This window comes from Saccostrea echinata, unplaced genomic scaffold, assembly GCF_033153115.1.
Source record: "Saccostrea echinata isolate AGI-Se365-2 ecotype Australia unplaced genomic scaffold, CSIRO_AGI_Sech_v1 ptg000002l, whole genome shotgun sequence".
NCBI lineage: Eukaryota > Metazoa > Mollusca > Bivalvia > Ostreida > Ostreidae > Saccostrea > Saccostrea echinata.
Window position 1 is genome coordinate 24,035,602 of NW_026889751.1, and position 24,984 is coordinate 24,060,585.

General features: G+C 31.1%; 1 protein-coding gene across 1 annotated transcript in view; it reads left to right on the top strand.

Annotated features, from left to right (window-relative positions):
• Positions 1-24,984, top strand: part of LOC133178171 (uncharacterized) — a 78,885-nt gene that overhangs the window by 343 nt on the left and 53,558 nt on the right. Inside the window, exons 2-7 of the mRNA XM_061312918.1 lie at positions 5,328-5,458; positions 18,090-18,177; positions 18,417-18,453; positions 18,586-18,706; positions 19,307-19,358; positions 21,553-21,653. Of these exons, the coding sequence (XP_061168902.1) occupies positions 5,328-5,458; positions 18,090-18,177; positions 18,417-18,453; positions 18,586-18,706; positions 19,307-19,358; positions 21,553-21,653 (530 nt within the window). The remainder of the gene's footprint in view (positions 1-5,327; positions 5,459-18,089; positions 18,178-18,416; positions 18,454-18,585; positions 18,707-19,306; positions 19,359-21,552; positions 21,654-24,984) is intronic.

A 24,984-nucleotide genomic window follows, 5' to 3' on the forward strand; every position in this document is an offset into this window, starting at 1 on the left:
AGGTGGGCGAATTGAAAACGGGGCGAATTCAAAGAACACAGTTTAATTTCTTAAAGTTACACAATGAGTCAAAATCATGTTTCTTTTAAGATATCAGTATCATAAAGCGAAAGATTAATGAAAATTTGGAGTATAGCGAGGATATGACAACTAAACTGCACTGCAAAGCAGGAAAAGACTGCATAATAAAAGTGCCGGAAAAACAAACTTAAGGTTGTATCTACCGTTTCTTTGTTATCATGCATGTCAAGGTCACGCCACTTTTATTTTTAGCGTAAACTTGTAAACAACATTCAATCGGAGCATGCAAAGGTGAGAACTATGTTCTAATAATCTTTTTTAAAGATTGTATCAAAATTCTACCAACATTCATTTTTTAGCTCAACTGAACCAATGGCTCAAGTGAGCTTTTCTGATCAAAATTTGTCCGTTGTCTGTCGCCGTTGTCGTTGTCGTCGTCGTTGTCATTGGCGTAAACTTTTCACAATTTCAACTTCTTCTCCAGAACTACTGGGCCAATTTCAACCAAACTTGGCACAGAGTATCCTTGGGTGAAGGGGATTCAAGTTTATTCAAATGAAGGGCCACGCCCACTTTCAAGGGGAGATAATAAAGAATTAGTGAAAAATTAATAGCATCTTTTAAAAATCTTCTTCTCAAGAACCACAAAGCCAGGGAAATTGAAACTTATGTGGAAGCATCCTCAGGTAGTGTGGATTCAAATTTGTTTAAATCATGACCAACGGGGGTAGGGCGGGGCCACAATGGAGGATCAAAGTTTTACATAGAAATATATAGGAAAAACCTTTAAAAATCTTCTTCTCAAGAACAGCAAAGCCCTAATTGGTCATATTTATATGGAAGCATCCTCAGGTAGTGGAGATTCAAATTTGTCCAAATCATGACCCCCGGGGGTAGGGCGGGGCCACAATGGAGGATCAAAGTTTAACATAGAAATATATAGGAAAAACCTTCAAAAATCTTCTTTTCAAGAACAGCAAAGCCATGATAAGTCATATTTATATGGAAGCATCCTCAGGTAGTGTAGATTCAAGTTGTTCAAATCATGACCCTCTGGGGTAGGGCGGGGCCACAATGGAGGATCAATGTCTGAAATAGAAATATATAGGAAGGTATCTTCTGATGAAGAAATGCAAAGCCATGATTAGTCATTTTAATATAGAAGCATCCTCAGGTAGTGTAGATTCAAGTTTGTTAAAATGATGACCCCCGGGGTTAGGGATGGGCCACAATGGGGGATCAAAATTTTTTTTACATAGGAACATATTGGAAAATATCTTCTTCTCAAGAATGAAAATTATGTTTAGTCATTTTGATATGGAAGCATCCTCCGGTAGTGTAGATTCAAGTTTGTTCAAATGATGACCTCTGGGATAGGGAGGAGCCACAATGGGGGATCAAAATTTTACAAAGGAATGTATGGGAAATTTTTTTTAAAATCTTCTCAAGTACAACAAAGCCATTTGTTATATTGACATGGAAGCATCATCAGGTAGTTTAAAATTCAACCCCCCCCCCCCCCAACCCCCAGTAATCTTTTCAATACTGAACTGATTTGTGTCTAGCTAATGTGCTCAGGTGAGCGATGTGGCCCACGGGCCTCTTGTTGGTACTTGAAACTATGGTAACTTCTTCAACTTTTCTGCGCACGCGAACAATAAGGAGGAAATAGTAAGGCAATATTTTCGTGTTGGGCCATACAGAAATTATTTTGTTTTCCATAAAAATTGATTTTTTAGGTTCCGAAAACTGTAATTTTCTGAAACCTAATACTTTCAGGAATTGAACAAAAGTTGCAAGGGTCATGTAAAAATTCTATGGTTGTAAATTTCCCCGTGTGTGCGTCACAGTGTCGCTTTAAACAGAACTGTGACTGGGCGAATTTAAAACGGGGAAAAATCTGTCGCAAGTGCGAAAGGGCGAAAATAACACGGGGCGGAAATAACCCTGTATACAGAATTCGAATGCAAATCTAGGATCTAGTTTGTGCAAAAATATGCACTAGTTCTGCAAATTTTTTTATTTTATTGGGTTTATTAACTCAAACAGCTTTTCTTTATTAAATCACAATATTTATTGGTCTTTAGATGTATAAAAAAAAAACAAAAAAAAAAAAACAAAAAAAAAAACCTTAAAATAACAAACTTTGTCCAGTGGAAGAAAAAGACAGAAAAACTATAGTATTCTTCTTTAAAATGATTGAAGCCTAATTAACGTGTATCATAACGCGGTAATCAAAACAAAGATGAACTATCTGCCTGATTTATCAGATGGTGAATACATAGAAAATTTATATCAGAAGTATTTTCCTTTTCATAAGCTTTTACCAATTTGCATGCATATATATAAAAAAAAAAAGATTAAAACAACCTGCATACGTGTCACTTGAGCCAAGAAAAACTTCTGCCAAGTATAAATTATGTAGAACGTACTCGAGAAGTTTTCGTCCAAGCTGCATAGTATTTTGACAATGTATCTGCTAGAGCAATAAAAGTAATCCTACTTTTTTTTCAAACGAATAAAAAATCATTTATAGATAAAGAAAATTTAATTCAGAAACTGAAGAGGAAGAAAAATCTTGATTTCTGATCAAGAAATATTAATAATGCTTCGGAGCTATCAGTTGCATCCGTGCTCTTGGAAAAAATATCATAGCGGATATTAAAGAAAATTTTCTTCAGTTGCCTGTTCATGGATGAACCCTGAAATATCTTCTCTTTTTTTGCTAAAATTGCATGTTATAAACATCTAAGAAATCACATATGCATACAAATATAATTGTAATTAAATACACCTAAAAATGCACAAAATACTGTAACAGTTTACTTTTTGAGAAAATGTTTTCAATGAACAGATAAAAACTATGAGATGAAATAAATTGAAACATAAGAACACGCAAATAAATGATTCTTCTCTGCTTAATGCAATGAAAGGAAATCAGGACAACTCGCCCCCAAGACAAGTCGCCCCCAACACTATTAATGACAGCTCGCCCCCAGTCAAGACAGCTCGCCCCCATTATAGAGACAACTCGTCCCCATTATTTTTTCATGTGAATTGCAAGGGAAAAAATAACTGTTATTCAATTATGTATACTCTACATGCAAATTTAAATTATAATCAATATTTACGATTGTAATATAGCTGGGTTTTTTTTTATGCATTTACATCATGTTTTTGTGTAAAAACACAATGTATGCATAAAAGATTTATCACAATATCCATGCTTTCTTAAATTTGATTCTTATGAAATAGAGTGAATAAATGCATTTTGATTTAATCATTTTTTAAATTCATATTTATAAAATATGTCTATTTTAAAAGAGCACATTGTCCTAAGTATTAAAACATCTTAATAAATTAAAGACGATATTAAAGTTTAACTGACGGCTTTAAGAAACTTTTGATAATGATTATTACTAATTAAATGAAAACATCAGACAAAAATTTAATGACACCCCAAGCTAACAATTAATTTGGATACTTCAAAGTGACGACTAATTAGAACATGCAAGCTCCGAAAATTATACGTATATTTAGTTGTTTAAAAAAATAGCATGCCGTATCCAAGCTCCGAAGCAGCTTCAACGTGATGAAGAATTAAAGCATGCAAGCTCTGCAAATTACATATATTTAGTTTTATTTGTGATGAAAATGTAAACAAATGTGTGAATTTAGTGAAGATATATCAAAAAAGTGCCAGTACCGACAATATTATTATAATAGATATGAGTGTTAAATTATTTGTGCTGTGTTTTATTTTTAATAAAATTGAGAAATTTTATTTTCAGTTGTTTGTTTTAAATTTCTAGGAACATTTTTAAATTCAAATATCTATATAATATATTTAATATTAATTTGTTGGTTTCTTAAACTGGGGGCGAGTTGTCTTAAATGGGGGCGAGCTGTCCTGATTTGGGGGCGAGTTGTCCTAAATGGAGGGCGACCTGTCTTGGGGGCGAGTTGTCCAGCATTTATTGAAAGCATTACATTTTATGCGGCTAAACATACCGTTTGTTTTACTTATACAAACATACAAATCAGAATACTTAATCGCTGTCTCAGTAGCTATGTGTGGCGGGTTCCATACCCACCATTCCCATTCTATTATTTTATTATAATCTTAGCATCGAGAAGCATGGGAGGGAGAACGCGAACATAATGTAAATATTTGTTCTCCGTGTTATTTACAGCTCTCCATTTTCAAAAATAATGGAGCGCTAAAACAGAACAATGACGTTACAAGTCTATTTCTTCATCAATATACCTTCATCACCTGCATACGGGTTTTATATCTCTCAGTTGATTCGATATGCAAGAGCATGCTTTACGTATGAGTAATTTCTTAAACGAGGTAAGTTGTTGACAAACAAGTTGTTGAGACAAGAATATAAGCAGTCTCGTTTAAAGTCGTCATTTCGTACATGTAAGTGCTATGGTCTATACAATGACCTTATCAGCAAATACAATTCATCATTAAGTCAAATGCTGACTGACTTTTTCATACTAATTGTTAGGCATTATTTACACACTAAATTGTCGACGGATTTTTCCGTTATTTCATGACAAGGAGCACACGGCGGGAATGACCGGTCGGCAGGGGGTGCTCGCTCTTCCATGGCACCTGATCCCACCTCTTATGTTTTAGAGGTTCATGTTTGCCCTGCTCCAAAATTTGTATTTTTTAATGGACTTTCGAGCATGAATACTGTTCGTTATTTCCATATATTTCATAAGAGACTGAGAAAGAATGCTCGAGGTAGTAAACCAAGAAAATAATTACAGTAATATATAACAATGCAGTGTAAAGCAACAATTCAGAAAATGTCTACCTATTAAATAAATAACATAGCAAAAAGATTATATTTGTAATACTTTAAGAAATTCTAAAAAAAAAAAAAAAAAAAATCAGTGAGTTCTGGCATTTTGACAATAGTCTTTTTCTTTAAATCCAGATTTTTAGTAAGTTTTTACATGTAGTAGCTTTCTTTGCCGTGAATATAGAAACGAATACAAAGTTATGATTAAAATTTCAAACAAACAGGAATATTTTTTAAGCTCATGATGTGCATGCATAGCTGCATTAAACATCCATAATCTTTTAACCAAATATTTGTAATATTATAACACAAAACATTAAACAAATAGTTTTAGGTTGCATACAGTGGTTTGCGCAACCGTCATCTTGCTTATATTTTAAGCATACTAAAAAACTTCCTCCTTAGTTTTGCCAACTCCTTAAAATGAATTAATCACTTGTGATCAAACTATGATGGTTCTCATTAACAAAGACTTGGTCACTTTAGGTAGTCTTTTAATGATTTGTCTTTTTGGAAAAACTGTTGGATATAATTATGATATAGGATACGAATATCGTTATACCTACAAAGCTGAATCCTTGGTTCTTGGAAATTTCAGAGTACTTACTTTCATTAAGGTAATGTGGTTTATAGATTTTGATGATATCAAAATATTTTATATACTCACAAGTTTGATTTTAAAAAAGGAACGTAAAAGTCATATGGTCCGTAATTTTTGCAGATTCATTTATTGCTTATATTGGGGTTTGAAAATGTTATATAAAAGACTTTTCATTCATTTTGACACTTGCATCGGGATATCATAAAGAAGCTTTTTGGTAAAGAAAGACTTCATGAAATATTAAAAACTGAACCTTTCATGACACCACATACCAATCTTCTGAGCCGCATTAAACCAGATTTAAAAAAGATTTAAAATCTTGCCATTTCTCAATTTTTTAAAGCGGCTTTCTGTCCATGCCTCATTGTAGATTTGTCGAAGTCCCCCAACTGCATTTACCCGATTTTCCAGAAAGCATACTTATTAGCGTCACAATAACTTTGGCTTTCATAAAATCTTAAACATAAGAAATGGAAACTAGCGTGTTAAAGTTAACATGTTTTCTCTTACTTTGGATACCAAAACTTTTCATTTACCGTGTGTATCGCTCCTTTGAGATGATAACAATTAAACGAACTACATGTATAGCTGAAGGTTCTGTGATTTTATCTAAAGTCGTTGAGGGTAAAACCGAAATGAAATTTAAAAACATAACATAAGCTAACCAAAAATCAACACCGAAAGTAATTTAAAAAAAAAAAGAAAATTAGAATGAATAAGTGGAGAGTAAATGAGAAGACACTTCATCCATACATGCAAAAACAGTCTTAAGATCTTTCTATATAGAATGGACACTGATAAACGATTTACACACTTTGTTTTTTAATCAGTTATCAAAACTTATTTCCTCACTATCACTGAAATAAAGTTTTGATTGATTAAATCACTAATGACGTTTTATAATATATTCAAACGATTGCTTGTTGTTAATTTCATTAAAAATTGCCAACTTATATCCGCCAATCATAAACACCACCTACTCTTGTTTTGCTATTTCACGGCTGTTTATCGAAAACAAAAGGTAGACTTTTAATCAAATTTACGATTATTACTATGCAAGTGAAATCTACGAGGGTTGTCAGGTAAAATCGTGGACAAGTTGTCTAGATTGAAAAATAATCATCACTGCGTTCTAAAACTTTCACTACTTTTAGTACATTTTTCATCAATATACCTAGCAAATTTCAAATAGATATCTGCTCAAATAAACAAAATATGAGACTTTATGTTATGTATGGTATCGCCTTATGGCGCACGGATGATAACGTCAAAGTCTCTAACGCAGCGTCACGTTTCCTCTTTGCTAAGTAAAAGTTGGATAAGCCCCACGTAAATTCGGGGATTTCATTGATGCACATACTTGATTTTCCCTTTATTCCTCCATAAACAGTCGAGGAACCAATCTCGCACACACCAGCTGGGACCTTCTGAAGATTTATTAGTAAGTTATGGACAGTACTATCACTATCATTCAACTAAACAGGTCTACAGTGACAGCGTCATTTGCTATTGCTAGTAGCTGTTTGTCCGTATGTTTTGTTCTATTCGGGGACCCGATCAAAAAGCTTCCGCTTAAAAAACTCCCATTTCACTTGTATACTAAAGACCTAGTGATATTTTTATATTTTTTTTCTTCTGTAGTCATTTAAAGTTTCTTAAGGCGTCATTACTACATCTAAATCAAACTGAACTGCTCTCCGGTGCGCCGTAACGTCACCAAACGTCGCCATTTTTCGTGTGTTGCGTTTACCACTTTCCCATTTCAAATGCTCGGGAAACTGCCAAAAATTAAGCGAATGCCTTGATATTTTACAAAAGACGACATAATAGATAGTGGATTAAAAATAGGATAATTTTCACCTCAATCTTATCTATTTAATACTTTTATTTCGAAATAACACTCGTGTATTCGCTAATGAAACCCTGGCTTTTTGATCATGCGCCGTAGGACCGTACCTTGTGCACATTCAAGCATAATAAAATCTTTATTTTTGTCTATATTTTATAAAAAAAAAAAATTAAGATGCACTTAAATATGATGTGTAAACATTTGCTGAAAATTTCAGCTTAGTGCGCCCATTATTTTTCAAGAAAAACGCTTTGTCCACGATTTTACCGGACAACCCTCGTAAATATAGTTTTTGGACATCATCTCATTTCTACTATAATATTCGAGGAGTAAGTACGTTCTCTTGTGCATTCGTTTCGGTGTTTATTTGCAAAAATTATTCATTTATAAGTAAAGATATACTGGGTTCCATTTAGATAAAAACAGTCATATTTACAGAAGTTTAAAACGTTTTTGGAATTTATTATTTACAATATATCTGCCACAAATTTTAAAAAGGAAAAAAAAAAAACATTGGCTTTCATTTGTAAGTTAAATACTTAAAAGCATATGTCACCTATGAACTACAACTATATATATTTAAATTCTTAACTTCTAAGTACATGTACTTCAGTTCATGAATTTTGAAGTTTTCATTGAAAATTACGTAGGAATAGAAAATGACTTTTGAAGAAAGTGAAATTTGTCTATTGATTTTTTTTTTCTTAAATTCTTTTTATAAGTTTATATACTAGATTAATGCTTGTCTTAATCCTTCAACTTAATTAGATACAGTGGCGCCGCGGTAATCCGGACGCCAATAATCCGGACGCTTCACCTTCCGGACGATATTTTTTGGGAACCGATTTTTTCCACGTTATTCTGTCTCATTAATCCAGAAATTCGCGTTCCGGATCCGGACGGTCAATTTCTACTACAAAACGCAATCTTTCATTCAAAAATGACTCGTTTATCCGGACGGTAATTTTTCGAGGAACGACTTTTCACACCTTTCTTGCAGTAGTGATAATTATTGTAAAAACATTGTGCATGGAGTCAGCTTGAAGGCGGTTACCTGTGACCTCTAAACAATAGCGTCTATAATTAGCGTGTGTTTACCTCAGCTAAAACACACGTCTTTTATATTATAAAGCCCGAAGAATTTAGCTTATACTGTGCATTAATTAAATTACTAACGGTGTATAAATTTATGAGAATTTTTGGAGAGTTGTAAATAAAATTTTTACTGAATAATAAATCACGAGATTTCGTTGTGGTATCGAGTTACGTAAGTTTATCAAAATACGATCGTACATTATTTGAAACATTTTTTATTCTTTTCATAAGACAATTTATTATGATACATAATTCAAGAAAATTTTTTTTCTATTAATGCACTAAGAAATACGTAACTGGCGTTAGTTATAAATGCCGATCACGTCTTTTCAAGATATATAACTTAGAGTTTATAGAAAAAGTATTGATAATCCTGAATATGGCTTGTGTTTACGTTGAATGTTTGCAACACGTACACTGATTACAGTATTTAGTTACTCACTTCCCTATTTAGTGAATATACGCGGTTAGTCATTTGAACAATCTCAGTGGTGATAATGAACAGTTCTACTTAATATGAGCTTGAATAAATTAATATAAAAAAAGTGCCGAAATAAAACAGTAGCAGGTCAAAATTTGGTCAGCCCATGTAACTACACGTCAAATAGAAGGCGAGTAAAGTTTCCTGTGTTAGAAAAGGAAGTCTCAACATAAAACTGCCCATCCATTTTTCATCGTGTAAATTACATTTTAATTTTTTTCTTTTTTAAATATTTATTATTTCTTTTAAAACTATAAAAATGAAATCAATAAGTCAAGGTAAAATAAAGGTGTTTTCTTTGCCTTCACATTTGATACCACTATGTTCATATGTACATGCTTTAAGAGGGTACGTCTTTTAAGAAGTGATTCACTTATCCGGACGATTCATTTATCCGGACGATTTCGTTGGGGACGGAGGCGTCCGGATTAACGAGGCGCCACTGTATAATGAGTTAATAAATCTGAAGGTTTTCAGTTTTATAATGGTTAAGTAATGGCATTAGATACTCCTACATGAATGTATCAAAAGCTCACGACAAACGGTACGTTGCGAAAAAGTGTCCTTCTCTTGCACCATCCTAGCTGGAATACTGTTATAGGACATTTTACTTCATGGAAGAAACCTCGTAGCACATGAGGCAAACTAGAAACAATCTATTCCTTTTTTTTTTTTTTTAATTTGTTTATGTAATTGCAAAACATATACACCTCTCTCTCCCACTCTCATACCTGCTGGAGAGATACATACACATACATATATATATGTATATATATATACATACACAAATAAACATAAATACCCGATATACAATACATAATCATTCATAGTATTAAGAGTTACTATTAGACACATTAAAAAGACATTTCCACTTGGACCATCTATTTTCATAAAATGTATTTTCTGACATTTTTTCTTCTAAAGTATAGTAATTGTTTAAATATTTTGAAATTTCATTAAAGACAATATTATTGTTTTTTCTTGATTGTTGAAATAAGTATTTCTTCACCAACAGGATTATCAAATTTATTACCATGTGATCTTTTTCCAGATAACCAAAAATAACAGTTTTCACATCAAATTCAATTCTTTTACCAGACTTTTGAAAAATCCAATCTGACAATTCTAGCCAAATCATAGAAACCTGTGGATAGTAGAAAAATATATGCTTAATTGATTCTGGTTCTAATTTACATATTGAACAAAGTGGTGAATTTTTAATTTTAGACAAATATAAGTACTTATTAGTACCTAATATTCTATGAATAATTCTATAATTAAACCACATAAGTCCTGAGTCTTTTGTTATCAATTTAAAGTTTGCATAAACATGTTTCCAGTTGAAATTTGACTCTAACTTTAGATCAGTGGCCCATTTGTTTTCACAAATTGGTTTGTGCTGTGTTTTGGACATTAAATAATCATAAATATTTCTAGATCCTTTCTTGTTCTTACAAAGTATTTTTATAAATTCAGGTTGATATGGTTTGACATTAGTATTATATGACAATTGCTTGATATTTGGCCATGCACTCAAAATACTTTGCTTCAGACCCTCATATGTGGTAAATGGTAACTTTACTAAATAATAATTTGTGATACTTTCATAACTAATAAAATTACCTTCTATATCGAATAAGTCATGTACTATGTGGAACCCTTTATCAAACATTTGCTTACAAAGTACATATTTATTTTGAATCTTTATTTTATTATTATACCACAGAGGTTCACACAATGGATTTAAATTAAAACTTTCTAAAAATTCTGCAAAATAATATAGAGTTTCTTTCCAAAAAATATTTTGTGTGATTTTTGCCATTTGTTTACTGTATTCAGACCCAACACTAAATAACTTGGTAATATTACATCCTGTAATTTCAGAAAAAATATTACACCAATTTAACTCAGTTGTTAAAATTCTCCTTATCAAAGATTAAAGAGGTAAGGAGATACTGGGTCACCTTGACGACAACCCCTACCAATTTCAAAAAATTTTGAAAAAATACTGTTCTGAATAACACATAGATTAGCTTTATTATATAATACTGAAACCCATTTAATAAGGTCAGGACCAATTTAAAAATTTTCAAAGTATTAAACATAAATTTCCATGATATGGAGTCAAATGCTTTTTCAAAGTCAATAAGTAAAACATACCAGGAATATGTTTTTCATGTACTGTATTAATTACATCATAAATCATTCGTGTATTCTCTCCAATAAATCTACCATTGATAAAGCCTTTTTGATTTTGATCAATTAAAGAGTTAAGAACCTTTTTAAGTCTATTTGCAATGCATGCAGATGCAATTTTATATGTTACATTAAGGAGAGATATTGGGTGCCAATTACTAAGACATTCTCTCGGTTTATCTCCTTTTGGTAAAATGGATATAATACCTTGTTTCTGGGTTACTGATAGCTCTCCTTTTAAAAAACCTAAATTTATTGATCTTATTAAAAACTTTCCTAGATCCTTCCAGAAAAATTTGAAAAATTCTGTAGTGAAACCATCGCTACCTGGACTTTTATCATTTTTCACATCTTTTAAAGCAGAGAGGGCTTCCTCTTGAGTTATGATACCTTCCAATGTATTAGACAAGTTTTCGTCCAAAGTATATATATCTTCTTTATTGATAATGGTTTCTAAGTCTACATCAATTAGCCTGTTGTCGCATGTATATAGGTTTTTGTAAAAATTTTCAATTTCTGATAATATTTCGGATTGGGAAGTAATAACACTACCATTGCTTTGAGAAATTTTGCTTATAGTTTTATTAACATAGTTTCTTTTTTCCAAGCTAAGGAAATACTTAGTAGGTTTTTCTCCCTCTTCAATCCATTTTAATTTTGTTCTAACAAATAAACCTTTAATATATTCTTTACGATATTCTTCAAGCCTATTCTGGGCTCTATTTAATTTTTCAACTATTTCATGTGACTCATCTCATTTCTTAAGGATTCTAAGTACTTAATTTCTTCTTCAAGAGCTTTAATAGTTTTGTTTTTTATTTCCTTTTTTCTAGAGCAGTAACATATTGTTGCACCTCTTATGCATAATAATAACTGTTCAAAAAAAAGTTGATCATCAATGCAAAAACATAATTCTTTGTCCTCCACAGAGCTAATTGCTAAGGGGTTATAAGGAGTGGCAGCATATTGTAACTTTACTTTTTGAATTGTTTCCTTAACACAATTGATATAAACATGGTCATTTAAAAGAGAATTATTAAATTTCCAAAAACCTTTTCCTCTTACAAATTTAGTGAATTTGATGTAGAGTTCAATCAATGAGTGGTCAGACCTGTACCCTGACTTTATATCCACCTTATCTACTAATGCCATCAATTCATTAGAAACTAAAAAAAATCAAGTCTCGCTTTTTTTGTAGGGTTAGTCTTAAACCATGTGTACCTTTTTTCTCTGTTCATGTTTTACTCTCCAAGGATCAGTCAGACCATGAATATCTTTCATATTTATGACGATATCTCTAGCTTTTTATTATTTATATTAATATAGTTATAGTAATCCAATTTTGTGTCTTGAACCAGATTAAAGTCACCAGCCATAATTACAAACTCGCCTTGAAAATTTGAAACTATATCTTATACTGACTGAAAAAAATTTGGATTATCTGTATTTGGACCATATATGTTAACTAATAAGATATCATGAACACATTAAGTTATAGTACCAACAGATTACCTTCTTGATCTATATGTTCATTTATGATTTTGTATTCGAAAGTATTATTAAACAAGATTGCAGTGCCTCTGGCATTGGACTGCCCAGGAGATAAATAAACATCATAACCCCATAAAGATCTAAAATCTTTGTATTGTATTGTATTGTTTATTACCAAGAACCATACAGTTCATAGGTTTAAAGTATATACATGAATCAATTTGTACATTATATATATATAACATTTCATTACCATTTGTACATTAAGTAAAGCAGGATCATAGTAAAGGATCTTGCATACTATTCATTCTTGGTTCACAAAGCAGACAAAAGCACCATAATATATATTAGTTCATAAAGCAGACAAAAGCATCATAATAAAAGTTGGTAATACATGTAGTAATAGTGAGGATAATCTCGTTATATCAGTGTGAGTTAACTTCTGCTCTCAATCTTGTACATTTAGAAAGATATTTTCCTAGTTTACATAACTCTGTTACATTTTTTGTCGACAACAATTGAACAAGTTTAAAGGTAGATGGTTTTTGGTGATAATATTTCTTAATATACTCTTTTCTAACATCGGAAAAAAACGGACAAACCAGAATAAAATGATACTCGTCTTCAACTTGTAATCGTTCATAGTGAAATGTGTGTCTTGTAAAAAGTAAACAGAAAAATGTTTTTGTTTAATGTAGTTAAGTACATCTCTCCTTTTTTCTAATCCCCCAAGACCTCTACAGTTTAAAAACATAATGCTAAAGCTCATTAAAAGTATGTACATTTTAGACAAAGTAAACAATATTTTTCAGTTAATATCCACCCTGAGTGTACTGTACAGACAATGGGAGGTATATGTAAAAGGTATCTAAAAAATGATTGACTTAGTGCATGTACTTTGGTACACTTTACTATGATACTAGTCCAACCTAATTCACACATACATCTTTCACACACTGACAAAGACAAACACAAAAATACGAAAAAATAAAGTAGCATAATTCCAGTAGACACCTGAGCGGCTCATTGATAGCGCATTTTTACCCAGCCGTTACATGTATGTCACTCATCACCGGAAGTGTTCTTGACTGTATACATATATGTTGCAAACCAATTTCGATCAAAGTCATTTTTTTCCGAATTCTTTCATCTATTGAGTCAAAAATATCAAACTTGATTCTACGTTTTCCACATCGTCCGTATACAGCACCATTAAAGTACCACGCCGCGGTGATTCTTGGGTCTTCACTGAGTTTGGATATTAGGATAGCGTTATCCCGCGTCACATCGTCAGCGACTCTCCATCCCTTTTTCAGGTCTTTTATTTCGGATCTTTTCCTCATTATGTTCGCTTTGGCTTCAGGGTTACGCATTTTGACGATTATTGGTTGAGGCTGGTCTTTTTGTCCTGATGGAATGCGGTGAATAGCCAGCACGTCAGTTTCCAATATTGCCACGCCCACTTCTCCTAATGCCTCGTTAAGCTTTTCTATTAAGTGTTCACCCTGTGTTTCGGGAAAACCATAAAATTTGATATTTGTCTTTCTAGAGTATTGTTTGTTATAGTTCGCTTTTGCAGCAGCAATTTTGACCAACTTTTCGTTTTCCTCTACTCTGTTATGTACATCATTTAGCGCTTCGTCTCTTTCATTTAATTCCCGTTTAAGCTCCGAGTTCTCTTTTTTTAGCTGTTCAATACCCTGTGATAGCTTGTGATTGTCTTGTTTTAATTGCGAAATTTGATCGTTCATTTTCTTTTCAAATTTTCCTAAATAGTTGGAGAATAGCTCATTTACGACATTTTTGATGATATCTTTAATGTCATCAACTTTGATTGATTTTTTTAGATCGTTTTTTATTTCAGTGAGTTGCGTCTGAATTGACAGCATTTCCTCTGACGTTTTTTCTGATTTCTCCTGTTTTTGACTACTGTTCTGTGGAGTCTGAGATTTTTTTTTTTGAGATCGGACCTTGACCACAAAACATCCCATCCAAACACCCAACTTCTTCAAATATGCACTAGAACGGCCACTCCACCGCTCTGTCACAAAATGCGACCTATTCGCTCGGGCGCCATTACCGGAACTATTCCTCATTTTTTGTTCAGTATTTATAATTTGATCACTGATAATTCACTTTTGACCATGCAAATGTAAGACTTTAAAAAAGAAATTTGACGTTTAAGTTACATCAAATCATGCTCTGTTTGTTACATTAAATTAAAGTTTTTAAATTTATAACAATTTTTCAGTATTTTGTTTCTAAATTTAATGAATTAAAAGAAAATGTATAACCGCTTATGAATTGATAAAACTGAGGTAGTAACTCTTTCCAATAATGGCAGTGGCATTAGTTTAGTTTTTAATCAATTAAAAAGCAGCTAATTGATCAAATTATAAATAATTAGTATGAATAAATGTAAAGTAATTCCTCTTTAGACTTGAATATTTAAGAAAAAGGTCTTGTACTCCTGACAGGGGGAAATATGGATCTCAAACGCAGAGAGATCTTATAATTATAGAATAAATATGTTATCTGGGTATTTGTTTTTATATCAGAAATATATCAGAAAGAAAAAGAATATACACTGATGAAAGTTTTTACAAGTTGGGGAGCAAATCATCAATTGTTACACTCCTGACATAAATGGGTATACATAAATAACTGGAGTCTTAAAAATGCTGCTTGTAATTCATAAAACATTCAAAGCCTTTAAACGGTATATCAATTATTGTTTTACACTTTCAATTTTTTTCCCTTTATTGTCAAAAAGTTCTTTTAAAAAATAATGTTTTCTGGCAACAAAACATTTTTTTGTTTATCCTGTCATGGAATAACATTTTATTTCAACATCTAGTTAAAAACAAACTTAAGTTACTATTGTCTAGATTTTATGCTCAATATATTGAATTTTATCAGAAAAGTCTTTATTTTCAACATGCACCATAATTGTTATTTATTTCGCAGATCTTCAAAAATAGGAATTTTTTATGTCACAGAAAGGTGTTGCACTTCTTACATTTTTAGCATGTTTTTTGGGCCTGACTTGTTTACCACTCAAGATATCAATCAAATATATGTCAGGATATTTGCCAATATCAAGAGACATATAGTGAGACAAAACAAATATTCACATAGCCTTGTAGCAACCGCTATTGATGAAACGCCGCTTAATGATAGAAATATCATTAAACGTTGCAATGCAATGCTTAATGTCATAAATTATTGCATTAATCATGTTAATTGTTGACAACCGCTTAAAGATATTTCTATCATTCAGAGGCGTTTTATCATTAGCAGTTGCTACATAGCCTGTAAATTTAGTGCATGTTATTAATTATTTGTCCGATCATATTTTTTAGTATAAAACGTACATTTTATTTCTTTATCAATTTCCTGACTTTTTTTCTTTCATATTGATTTTAAGCGCCACCAAGGAAAAAAAAAGTTTCACGAATTTTTTTAAAAAGAAAATCATCACCCGGTATCACATCTATTTAAGAAATCTGTTTATGTCTAAGCAATTTTTTTTGTAGGAGTAAAGATCTAATGTTGGGATAAAAAATATTTTCACATACAAATCTCTCTGCATTTACATAAATCTTACTCCCAACGTCCCTGTTTACATCCACAGTGAGACGAATTTCCACTTATTTTAAAGGACCGTAACCTTTGTCCACGCGGTAAAAACATATGATCCTGCCTTTATTAAATTCTGAATTTAGTTCGCTCTTCTGGTCTTTTGCATTTTCGATGTTAATTGTCTCGCTTCGATTTTGGCACATCTGCTTTCTTCATCAAAGCTGTCAACCCTAGTGACATATCAGTCAGGTGACAATGAAGTCAAAAACGTAAACGTAAACTTGTTTGAAAATGAATTTTAGAAGTCATAAAAACTTTGCTTCAGTTTTTGAAATTTGGTTTTGTCATTATGTTTTATACAGTATCTTAGTAAATTTTTTACTAAAATTATGTCCATGCCCTCTGACGTTAACACAGTCACATATTTTAGGATGGACGATAAAGAAACTTAATTTAACCACAAATATTGTGTAAAGTCTCACTCAGAATGTTGAAGAAAGATCAAATCCGATTATATTAAAATTTAAAATGCTTTCAGTTTAAAACCAGAATGAACGGTTGCAACAAAGCAGAGAAATGCATATTAACGGTTAAGCGTTTGTTTTTTTTTTTTTCGTCTTGTTTTTCCTTTGTTTGTTTTGTTTGTTTGTTTGTTTGTTTTTGTTTGTTTTTGTTTGTTTGTTTGTTTGTTTTTGTCATTTTTTGTTTGTTTGTTTTTGCAAAAATTGCAAGATTTTGTTCTCGTATACACAACAAAAGAAAAACTGTTCATTGTAAATATTCATATCTGGTTAAACATATTCATCTGAAATTGTGAAAGTAAGTACAATATTGTACTCTTTATGCGTAAATTTACGTTACATTGATTGAAGAGCCATGAAACAGATCTTTAAAAAATAAATATAGATTTAAAAAAAAAAACGAATCTTACTAATTCAAAAGTCAATCTTAATTGTTTACCGACTGATAAAAAAGGGATCAAGATTTGCATAATGAGAAATCCAACCAAAGATAAACTTAGTTCAGGGGCCACATTTGAATATCATACTAGTAAATTGAATAATTCTGCTTGTAAGTTCAAGCTAAAATTTTAATAAATTTCCTCTTCCATATTAGTCAGGAAAATATCTAGTACAATGTACCTATTTAGAAAAACGGTCTTAAAATTAGCAATTTAAATTGTTCATAAGTTTCCTGAATACTAGGAAGATATAATACTTACACACTTTGTTGTTACCAACTTGAAAAAAACAACATTATTTTAAGGAACTATTTCTTTTTTTCATATGCATGAAAATATTTCCTTTCAATACAACAATTGAATCTTGATATATATATAATTTATATATAAACGTATATTTCTCATTGTTCAAAGTCAATAGAATTGGAAGTGTAAAGCAAAAAAAAAAAAAAAAATATATATATATATATATATATATCAGTTTTCACAAGATACGTTTCTTCCTTTCTATTACAAATAACACAATAGATCGAGAAATCTTGTAATCATATTTCAGGATGATATCGTATGACTAGTTTCATGTTAACTTTTTTGCAGCCAACTTGAATATTGCAATATTTTTTAACAAAGCCATTTGTTTCCTGTGGTCATTCTACACTACTGTTGGGATGGAGCTTTTTTTCTTTGTTATGTGCTCATGACATTTCTATGTAGGAAATAACGTGTCTTACATACATTGTCACCTATTCTGCAGTGGAAAAACAAGGCGAAAATTGGCACGCTGTACGTGTACTTAATGTCGCCGATGACATGTGCCACGGTGCGAAAATATCTGCAGTGCAATTCTGCATATACCGGTAATATCGCTGGCGTTACTTCTTTAAGTTTGTGATTAAAATGATATATAACTGTCAGTGTATGCTACATGTACAAAATGACACCCCATCCACCCCAATATATATATATATATGCTTTTGTTTTTTATTAAACAGTTCCGTGTTAGACCAGAAGAAAGAAGGAACGGTTCTCTTATCTGTCAACTACTTGTGGATAGCTTCACCCAGTCTGCAGGAGGGAGAAGTATTTGTATTTATAATTATAATCTATCAGAATGATAGTTTTCTATTATATATCAAACATGCAACAGTAATTGTTGCATTTAATACATACATCAATGTATATATCAGTTAATCTTAAAATATTGAATCATCTTCAACTTATTTTTTTTTTTAAGATAACGCCTTTTTTTTCTTTTTTTTTAATTTTTTACTTAATAGTATTTAGTGAGTGTCCTTGTTTATTTTAATTCAAAATTTCAGGAAAGACCAATCCAGTAGAATATAACTTCAAAAAAGGGTATTTTCTTTGTGAATTTTTATGGTATCAAATTGATATAAAATTATTACCTTTTCTTATTTTTTTTCAATTTTAACAATTCGGAGATTTATTTTTCAAATTCTTTGTAAGATTGAACTATCAAAAATTTAGGTTCGAATTTTCTATATCCGAGGATGGTTTGATTAAAGAAATAGCACGCCATCGTGAAGAAAAGATGGACGTATTGAATCTGAAGAAGGTCCTTGTCAGCGTTCTGTCAGCAAAGGGAAAGGTTTGTATTTAGTCACGTGTACACAATGTGAAATTTACAATGAAAGTTATTAATATTTTATCGCATCTCAATCCTTCTAAAATATGGGCGTTTTTTTTAAAAAACATTTTAATAGTTGTATTTCAATGGAGAATAATATGAAACCATGGTTATTTTTCTCAATTTGTATAGCCTCAATTGTTTTGACTTTAGTTTTATTTACTAATACGATTAGCAGAAAAAAAGAAAAAGAAAAAAATGTAAATAATAATCCACTTCCATCAGTTTAACCTAGGTTTAATTCTAAAAGTAGAGCATCAAATCTCATAGTGATTAATTACCTAATTACATATGTACTGAACCAAGAAAACAATTTCTTTTAACACCGGCTGTAATTTTGGAGATTGCGAGCTCGAGAGGTTAAAGCATGTACCTAATTTATTTTAATTCATGCTCTTTATATGCAAATAAATCAAACAAGTAAAAATTTCATAAAACCTTGAAAACAAAATTTTTAAATTACCTAAAAATGAAAGTGTTACAGACATTATCTTTGCTCGAAAAAGGGATTTTAAGTTACATGTAGTCGAAGAATAGCGTCAATTATATTTTTTCTTTTAGCATGGGCTTAATGACAAGCTGACGTTTAGTAACTGGGAACACGATCATTCCGGTAAGTGCTCTCCAACAGTTTACAGCTTTCAATATTTGCATAAATGTTCTATGAAAAAATATATTCCATCTAATGGCAATTATTAGAACATGGATAGAAATAAAATATTCAAAGTCTTGAATTTGTTTTAATTGAGAAAATAAAGATCAAAGTTAAAAAAGAACTTAGCCGGTCATAGGATCAAAAATCCTTCTCAGTAAATTTGATCCCATACAAACCTGAACCAACATCTTTTCCCCGTGAACTTTTTACACCTGTTTTTGATTACTTTAATTTACATTTGAGACGAATGTTCGAATAAAAATATTACAAGAATTACCCGTCGTATCACTGTGTTGTGACACGCAGTGACATAGAAGTTAGGTTATGAAAGTTCGCCTAGCCCCAACATTTGAATGTTTACATTGGATTAACAATAAAATTCTGGAAATCTATAATTAAATTGATAATAAATTGATAGATGATATTAGATCTACTATTTTATGAGGCCTTTAAATGTGAAGTCGAAAGCGGTGGTATTTCAGCGAGAAACGTTTGTTCCAGTTACATGCAACACATACAATGTAGGTTCAAAGGAATTTTTGGTTAAAGCCTTACACGCTATTATAATTATATAGAAACGCCGTTTTTTTCATATGAAACAAAATGATTAAATTATTTGAAAAACGTTGTGTAATGGAAAAAATGTTTTTCCACAAAATTTTACTTATTAAGTCGTTGTAATTACAAAGCAATTAAGAAAGATCGCAATTAAAAATTGCTGCCTTTTCCTGAATATTGATGAAGGAAGTGCGTAAACAATCTAAACACGCATGTCCGCGGGAAATCACAGACCACGAGGTACGTTGAATTTTGAGTACGATTATGAAAAAAGGTTAAATATCTGTCATTACTGTACAGAGTAGATGGTTATTACCGGTTGCTTTAAGAGATAGCTGTCATTAAGAGAAAGACGTTTGCCATTCATGTTAAATGTAGTTGTATACCAAACAGTACAGTAGTCTACCTCGTTTTCTCGACGTCATTCTTGTTTATCAATCAATAAGTAGCGACGGTGTCAGGTGATACATTAATTCAAATAGAGGCAATACTTTCCTAGTAGGAAAATTTGACATCCTTATAACGCGTTCGAATTCAATTGTGTAATTTACAGCATTTTCGTAACTTTTTTTTGTTAAACCAAATAAATAAATTTCCAACTGCATCTTTAACTGACACAAGTTATAGCGTGTATAGTTTTACAAAAGTAAGCACCACAGGTACTTAGGTTTTGGTTTATAAATATGTATCCTATTGATTTGTTAAAAGATTCAACTTTAAGGTATGCAGGCTCCGTAAAGGCGTCTGATCCACTCGCTTGTTTACATGGCTTGTTCTTTGAAAATAACGCTGCGCCTACGCACAGGAGATCTTGGAATATTGATTACTTTTCGTAAAACCCCTCAAGTCATGCAAATAATTCCTAATATATGATTCTTTAACACTTTTTCAAATTTTGCTTCGACGCTTTCCCGGAACCAGGTGCATATTGTAAAACCGGATTCAAAACGACAAGTTCCGCCGGCCACTTACATGTATACAAACAGTTCTAAATTCTAGAGGCATTCCGCAAAATTTATTTAAATGTAACCTGATTTAACTCGGAACTTTTTTTGGATTTCCCGGAATATAAGCACGATTTTTTGGTGACTCATATTAATGCTATTATTCAAACCATTCTTCACAACAAAGGAATATTTAATGGGCATATGTAAATTTAAAAAAATCAATGTCATTGCTGTTTAGTTAGAAATTTCGAAGCCAGTTCCACTATAACAGAAATATATGATAAATCATTACGCCGAATGATTTGGTTACGCTATGACCTCTGACCCTAATAAGCTCAAACATTTCAATTCATTTACCTTAAATGAGTTCATCTATAGAAAATATTTGCAAATGTAAATATTTGGAAAAATATCCAGGAATTTACAAGTGATTATGTCACCTTAAACATTTTGCACCAAGCACATGAATCGGACGTATTTATTGACCTCTTTCTTTATTTCCAGATTTTTAATTGCCTTCACATTCCTTCATTCATTTCCATCTACATCTCATTGTCAGCTTTGTGAATATAGTGTCTGTAGTTTAGGTTAAATTCCTACTTAATGTCTCCTTGTATTGCAAAATTAACTTTTCATACTTTTAAAAGGTTATTTACTACATGATTACGCAATCCAAAGAACAAAGAAAGGTTACAGGATAAAGAAATTCCACGAGAGCACGAATCAAGTTTACAGAAAGCACACGAAGGTAGTGTATTTTTATCTCTACTATTCAGAGACCAGAAGAAATAATGCGATAGTAAGATGTCCGTCGTCCGTCTGTCTATTTGTTTGTCTGTAAACAATTTTTAAAAATGCTACTCCTCCTACGATATTGGTCTGATTTCAGTATAACTTGATATGCAAATAGACTACACAAAAATATATAATTCAGCCTATCGGTTTTTGATTTCAGTGAACAGTGTTGCCATGGTTACACAGTTATACAGTCGTTCTTTTTGTGACATTTTTTTTCAAATGCTACTTCTCCTACTGTTTTGTTCTAATCTCAATAAAACTTTCTTCTCAAGTAGGCTATAATGAGATACGCAATTTTGCTTATCGATTTTTATTTTGATGAACGGTTTTGCCATGGTTACTAAAAAGAAATTTATGTTAAATTCATTAAAGGCTACTCTTCCATTAAGGATTAGAACTTGATACACAAGTAGACCATACTAAGATACATAATTCTGTGAATTGATTTTAATTTTGATGATCTATTTTGTCACTAATAATAGAATCTTTAAAGAAAAACTTTAGAGGGCTACTCCTCCTACAGTTTTAGCCAGATTGTAATAAAACCTACCACCAAAAGAGACTAAACCAAGGTTCAGTTTTACTGTACTAATCAGAGACTAGAAGAGCTTGTCAAATAGTAAGGTGTCCATTGTTCGTCCGTAAACATTTTGTTTTTTTACAAATCGCTATTTCTCCTACAGTTTTGGTCCAATTTCAATATAACTTGGTACACAATTATACTATACTAAGACACATAATTAGGTAAATCAGTTTTTGATTTCGACAAACACTGTTACCATAGTTATTATGAAATGCTACTTCTATACTGCAGTTTTGGATCAATTTCAATAATACTGGTACACAATGCACTGTACTAAGATCATAATACTATATATCAGTTTTTGATTTCAACAAATTGTGTTGGCATGTTTATTAAAATAGAAATTTCTGTGAAATTCTTTCAAAATTCTACTCCCCCTACCGATTTGGCCCAATTTCAATAAGATTTGACACACAAGTACCATATGCAGACAGAAGTTCTTCTGAATTTTCGTCTTGCCGGGCAGGAACGCTTTCATAACTGTGGATACAACTGTTGAAAATTTGCAAATTTTGTTTTCCTGTTCAAGTTCTTCTTTATTTTTCTTTACATGTACCAGAGGAAAACAAAATTCTCAAGAACTTTATTCAAAAGAATAGGAGCAAATGAATAAGTCAGATACAAGATAATAAGACATAATTCTTTATATTAAATTTTGATTTCAACAAACGGTGTTGCTATGATTACTAAAAATATAATTTTTGTGAAATTCTTTCAAAATACAGCCACTAACTTACGTACAGTTTTAGTCTATTATTCAATAAGACTTGGTACACAAAAACCTACAGTGTATACTAAGGTAGATAATTCTTTTTATCAGGTTTTGAATTCAACAAACTGTGTGGCCATTGCTACTAAATATAGAAATTACGGTGAAATTCTTTCAAAATTCTACCCTTCCTACAGTTTTTGTCCAATTTCAGTTATACCTGGTACACAAGTACACCATACCAAGGTACATAATCCTTTGTATCGGTTTTTTGTTTTGACAAATGGTGTTGCCTTTGTTACTTAAAATAGTTTTCTTTGATATTTGTTAAAATGCTATTTCATCTAAACTTTTAGTCCATTTAATAAGACTTGGTACATCATTCTACGTACAATCTACTAGGATATCTAGGATATATAATTCTTACATTGGTTTTTGATTTCGACAAACGCTGTTGCGGTGGTAACTCAAAAAAGAAATTTCTGTGAAATTCTTTCAATACGCTACTCCTCTTACAATTTATGGCCAATTTCAATAAGACTTTGCAGCTTGTTCACTATACTTAGGTACATAATTCTTTACATTGGTTTTTGCTTTCAACAAGCAGTGTTGTCATGTTTAATTAAAAAATAGAATTTTCTCAGAAACTCTTTCAAAGCATTATTCCTCCTACAGTTTCAGTCTGATTTCACTAAGACTTGGTACACACTAGAACTATCCTATACTAAGATACACCAAATACGCACAAGTAGAGCTACAGTCTTAACTTCTGGTTGTTATGTGCTAAACAATGATTTCAAAATAAATTTCAGATAGTAGATTATTAATTGCCAATCCAAAATATTTTTTATCAATGAATACTTTTCTTTTAAACAACGTCAATTTAAACTACAATTTAGGCATTTTAAACAAGTAATAACATAAAATTAGTATGGAAGCCTATTTAGGATCTATCAAAAAATATTTTTGAATTCGATATAACGACTTATCGAACTTGTTATAACGAATTTAATTCGTTGTAACAATTTCTTTGAATTCGTTATAATGAATTAAATCTGTTGTAACAAATTTTTTGAACTCTTTATAACTAATTTTTTAATTTGTCATAACAAATTAAATTAGTTTAAATGAATTCTAAAACTTGTTATAACGACTTTAACGAATTCTTTCATTTATTATAACGAATTAAACTCGTTGAAAAGAATTCGACAAATCGTTATATCGAAATCATATATATTTTCCTATAGGCCCTGATTGTTGAATTTGATTAAACGAATTTAATTAAGAAATAAGGTATCATTTTTAAACATCTATCGGGATATAAATACGGGTTGGTCACGAGATCAAATTCCATAAAGCCCGAAGGGCTTTATGGTAAATTTGATCTCGAACCAACCCGTATTTATATCCCGATAGACGTTTTAAAATTATACCTTATTACTTATATTTACATTTGTGACTTATTCATATTATTTATTAGCCTGATTATAACCTTTAACGCGTGAAATGTTTTATTTTTTTCAAACTCAACGGCACAAGTTTGATCTATTGATTGCGTTTATGACGCGAGGAACCCGTGTTTATACGGATATAGATACACATTGCTTTTAATAGTTTTATATAAAGGAAAACATTTGCAAATGTAAATATTTCGTTATAACGAATTTGAGAATTTATTTAAACGAATCTAATTCGTTATAACAAATTTTAGAATTCGTTTAAATGAATTTTATTTGTTATAACAAATTTTTGAATTTGTTATAACTAATTTTTTAATTTCTTATTACGAATTTTTTAATTTGTTATAATGAATTCAAAGACCATTCGTTAAATCGAATTCAAAAATATTTTTTGATATTAGGTTTAAATGGGCTTCCGTAAATAAGTATGTATTACACAATTTACAAACTCTCAATGAAATCAGATTGAATTAATTCTTCTTCCTTTTAATAATAGTAAGCATGTAATATGCATACATGTACGGACTAT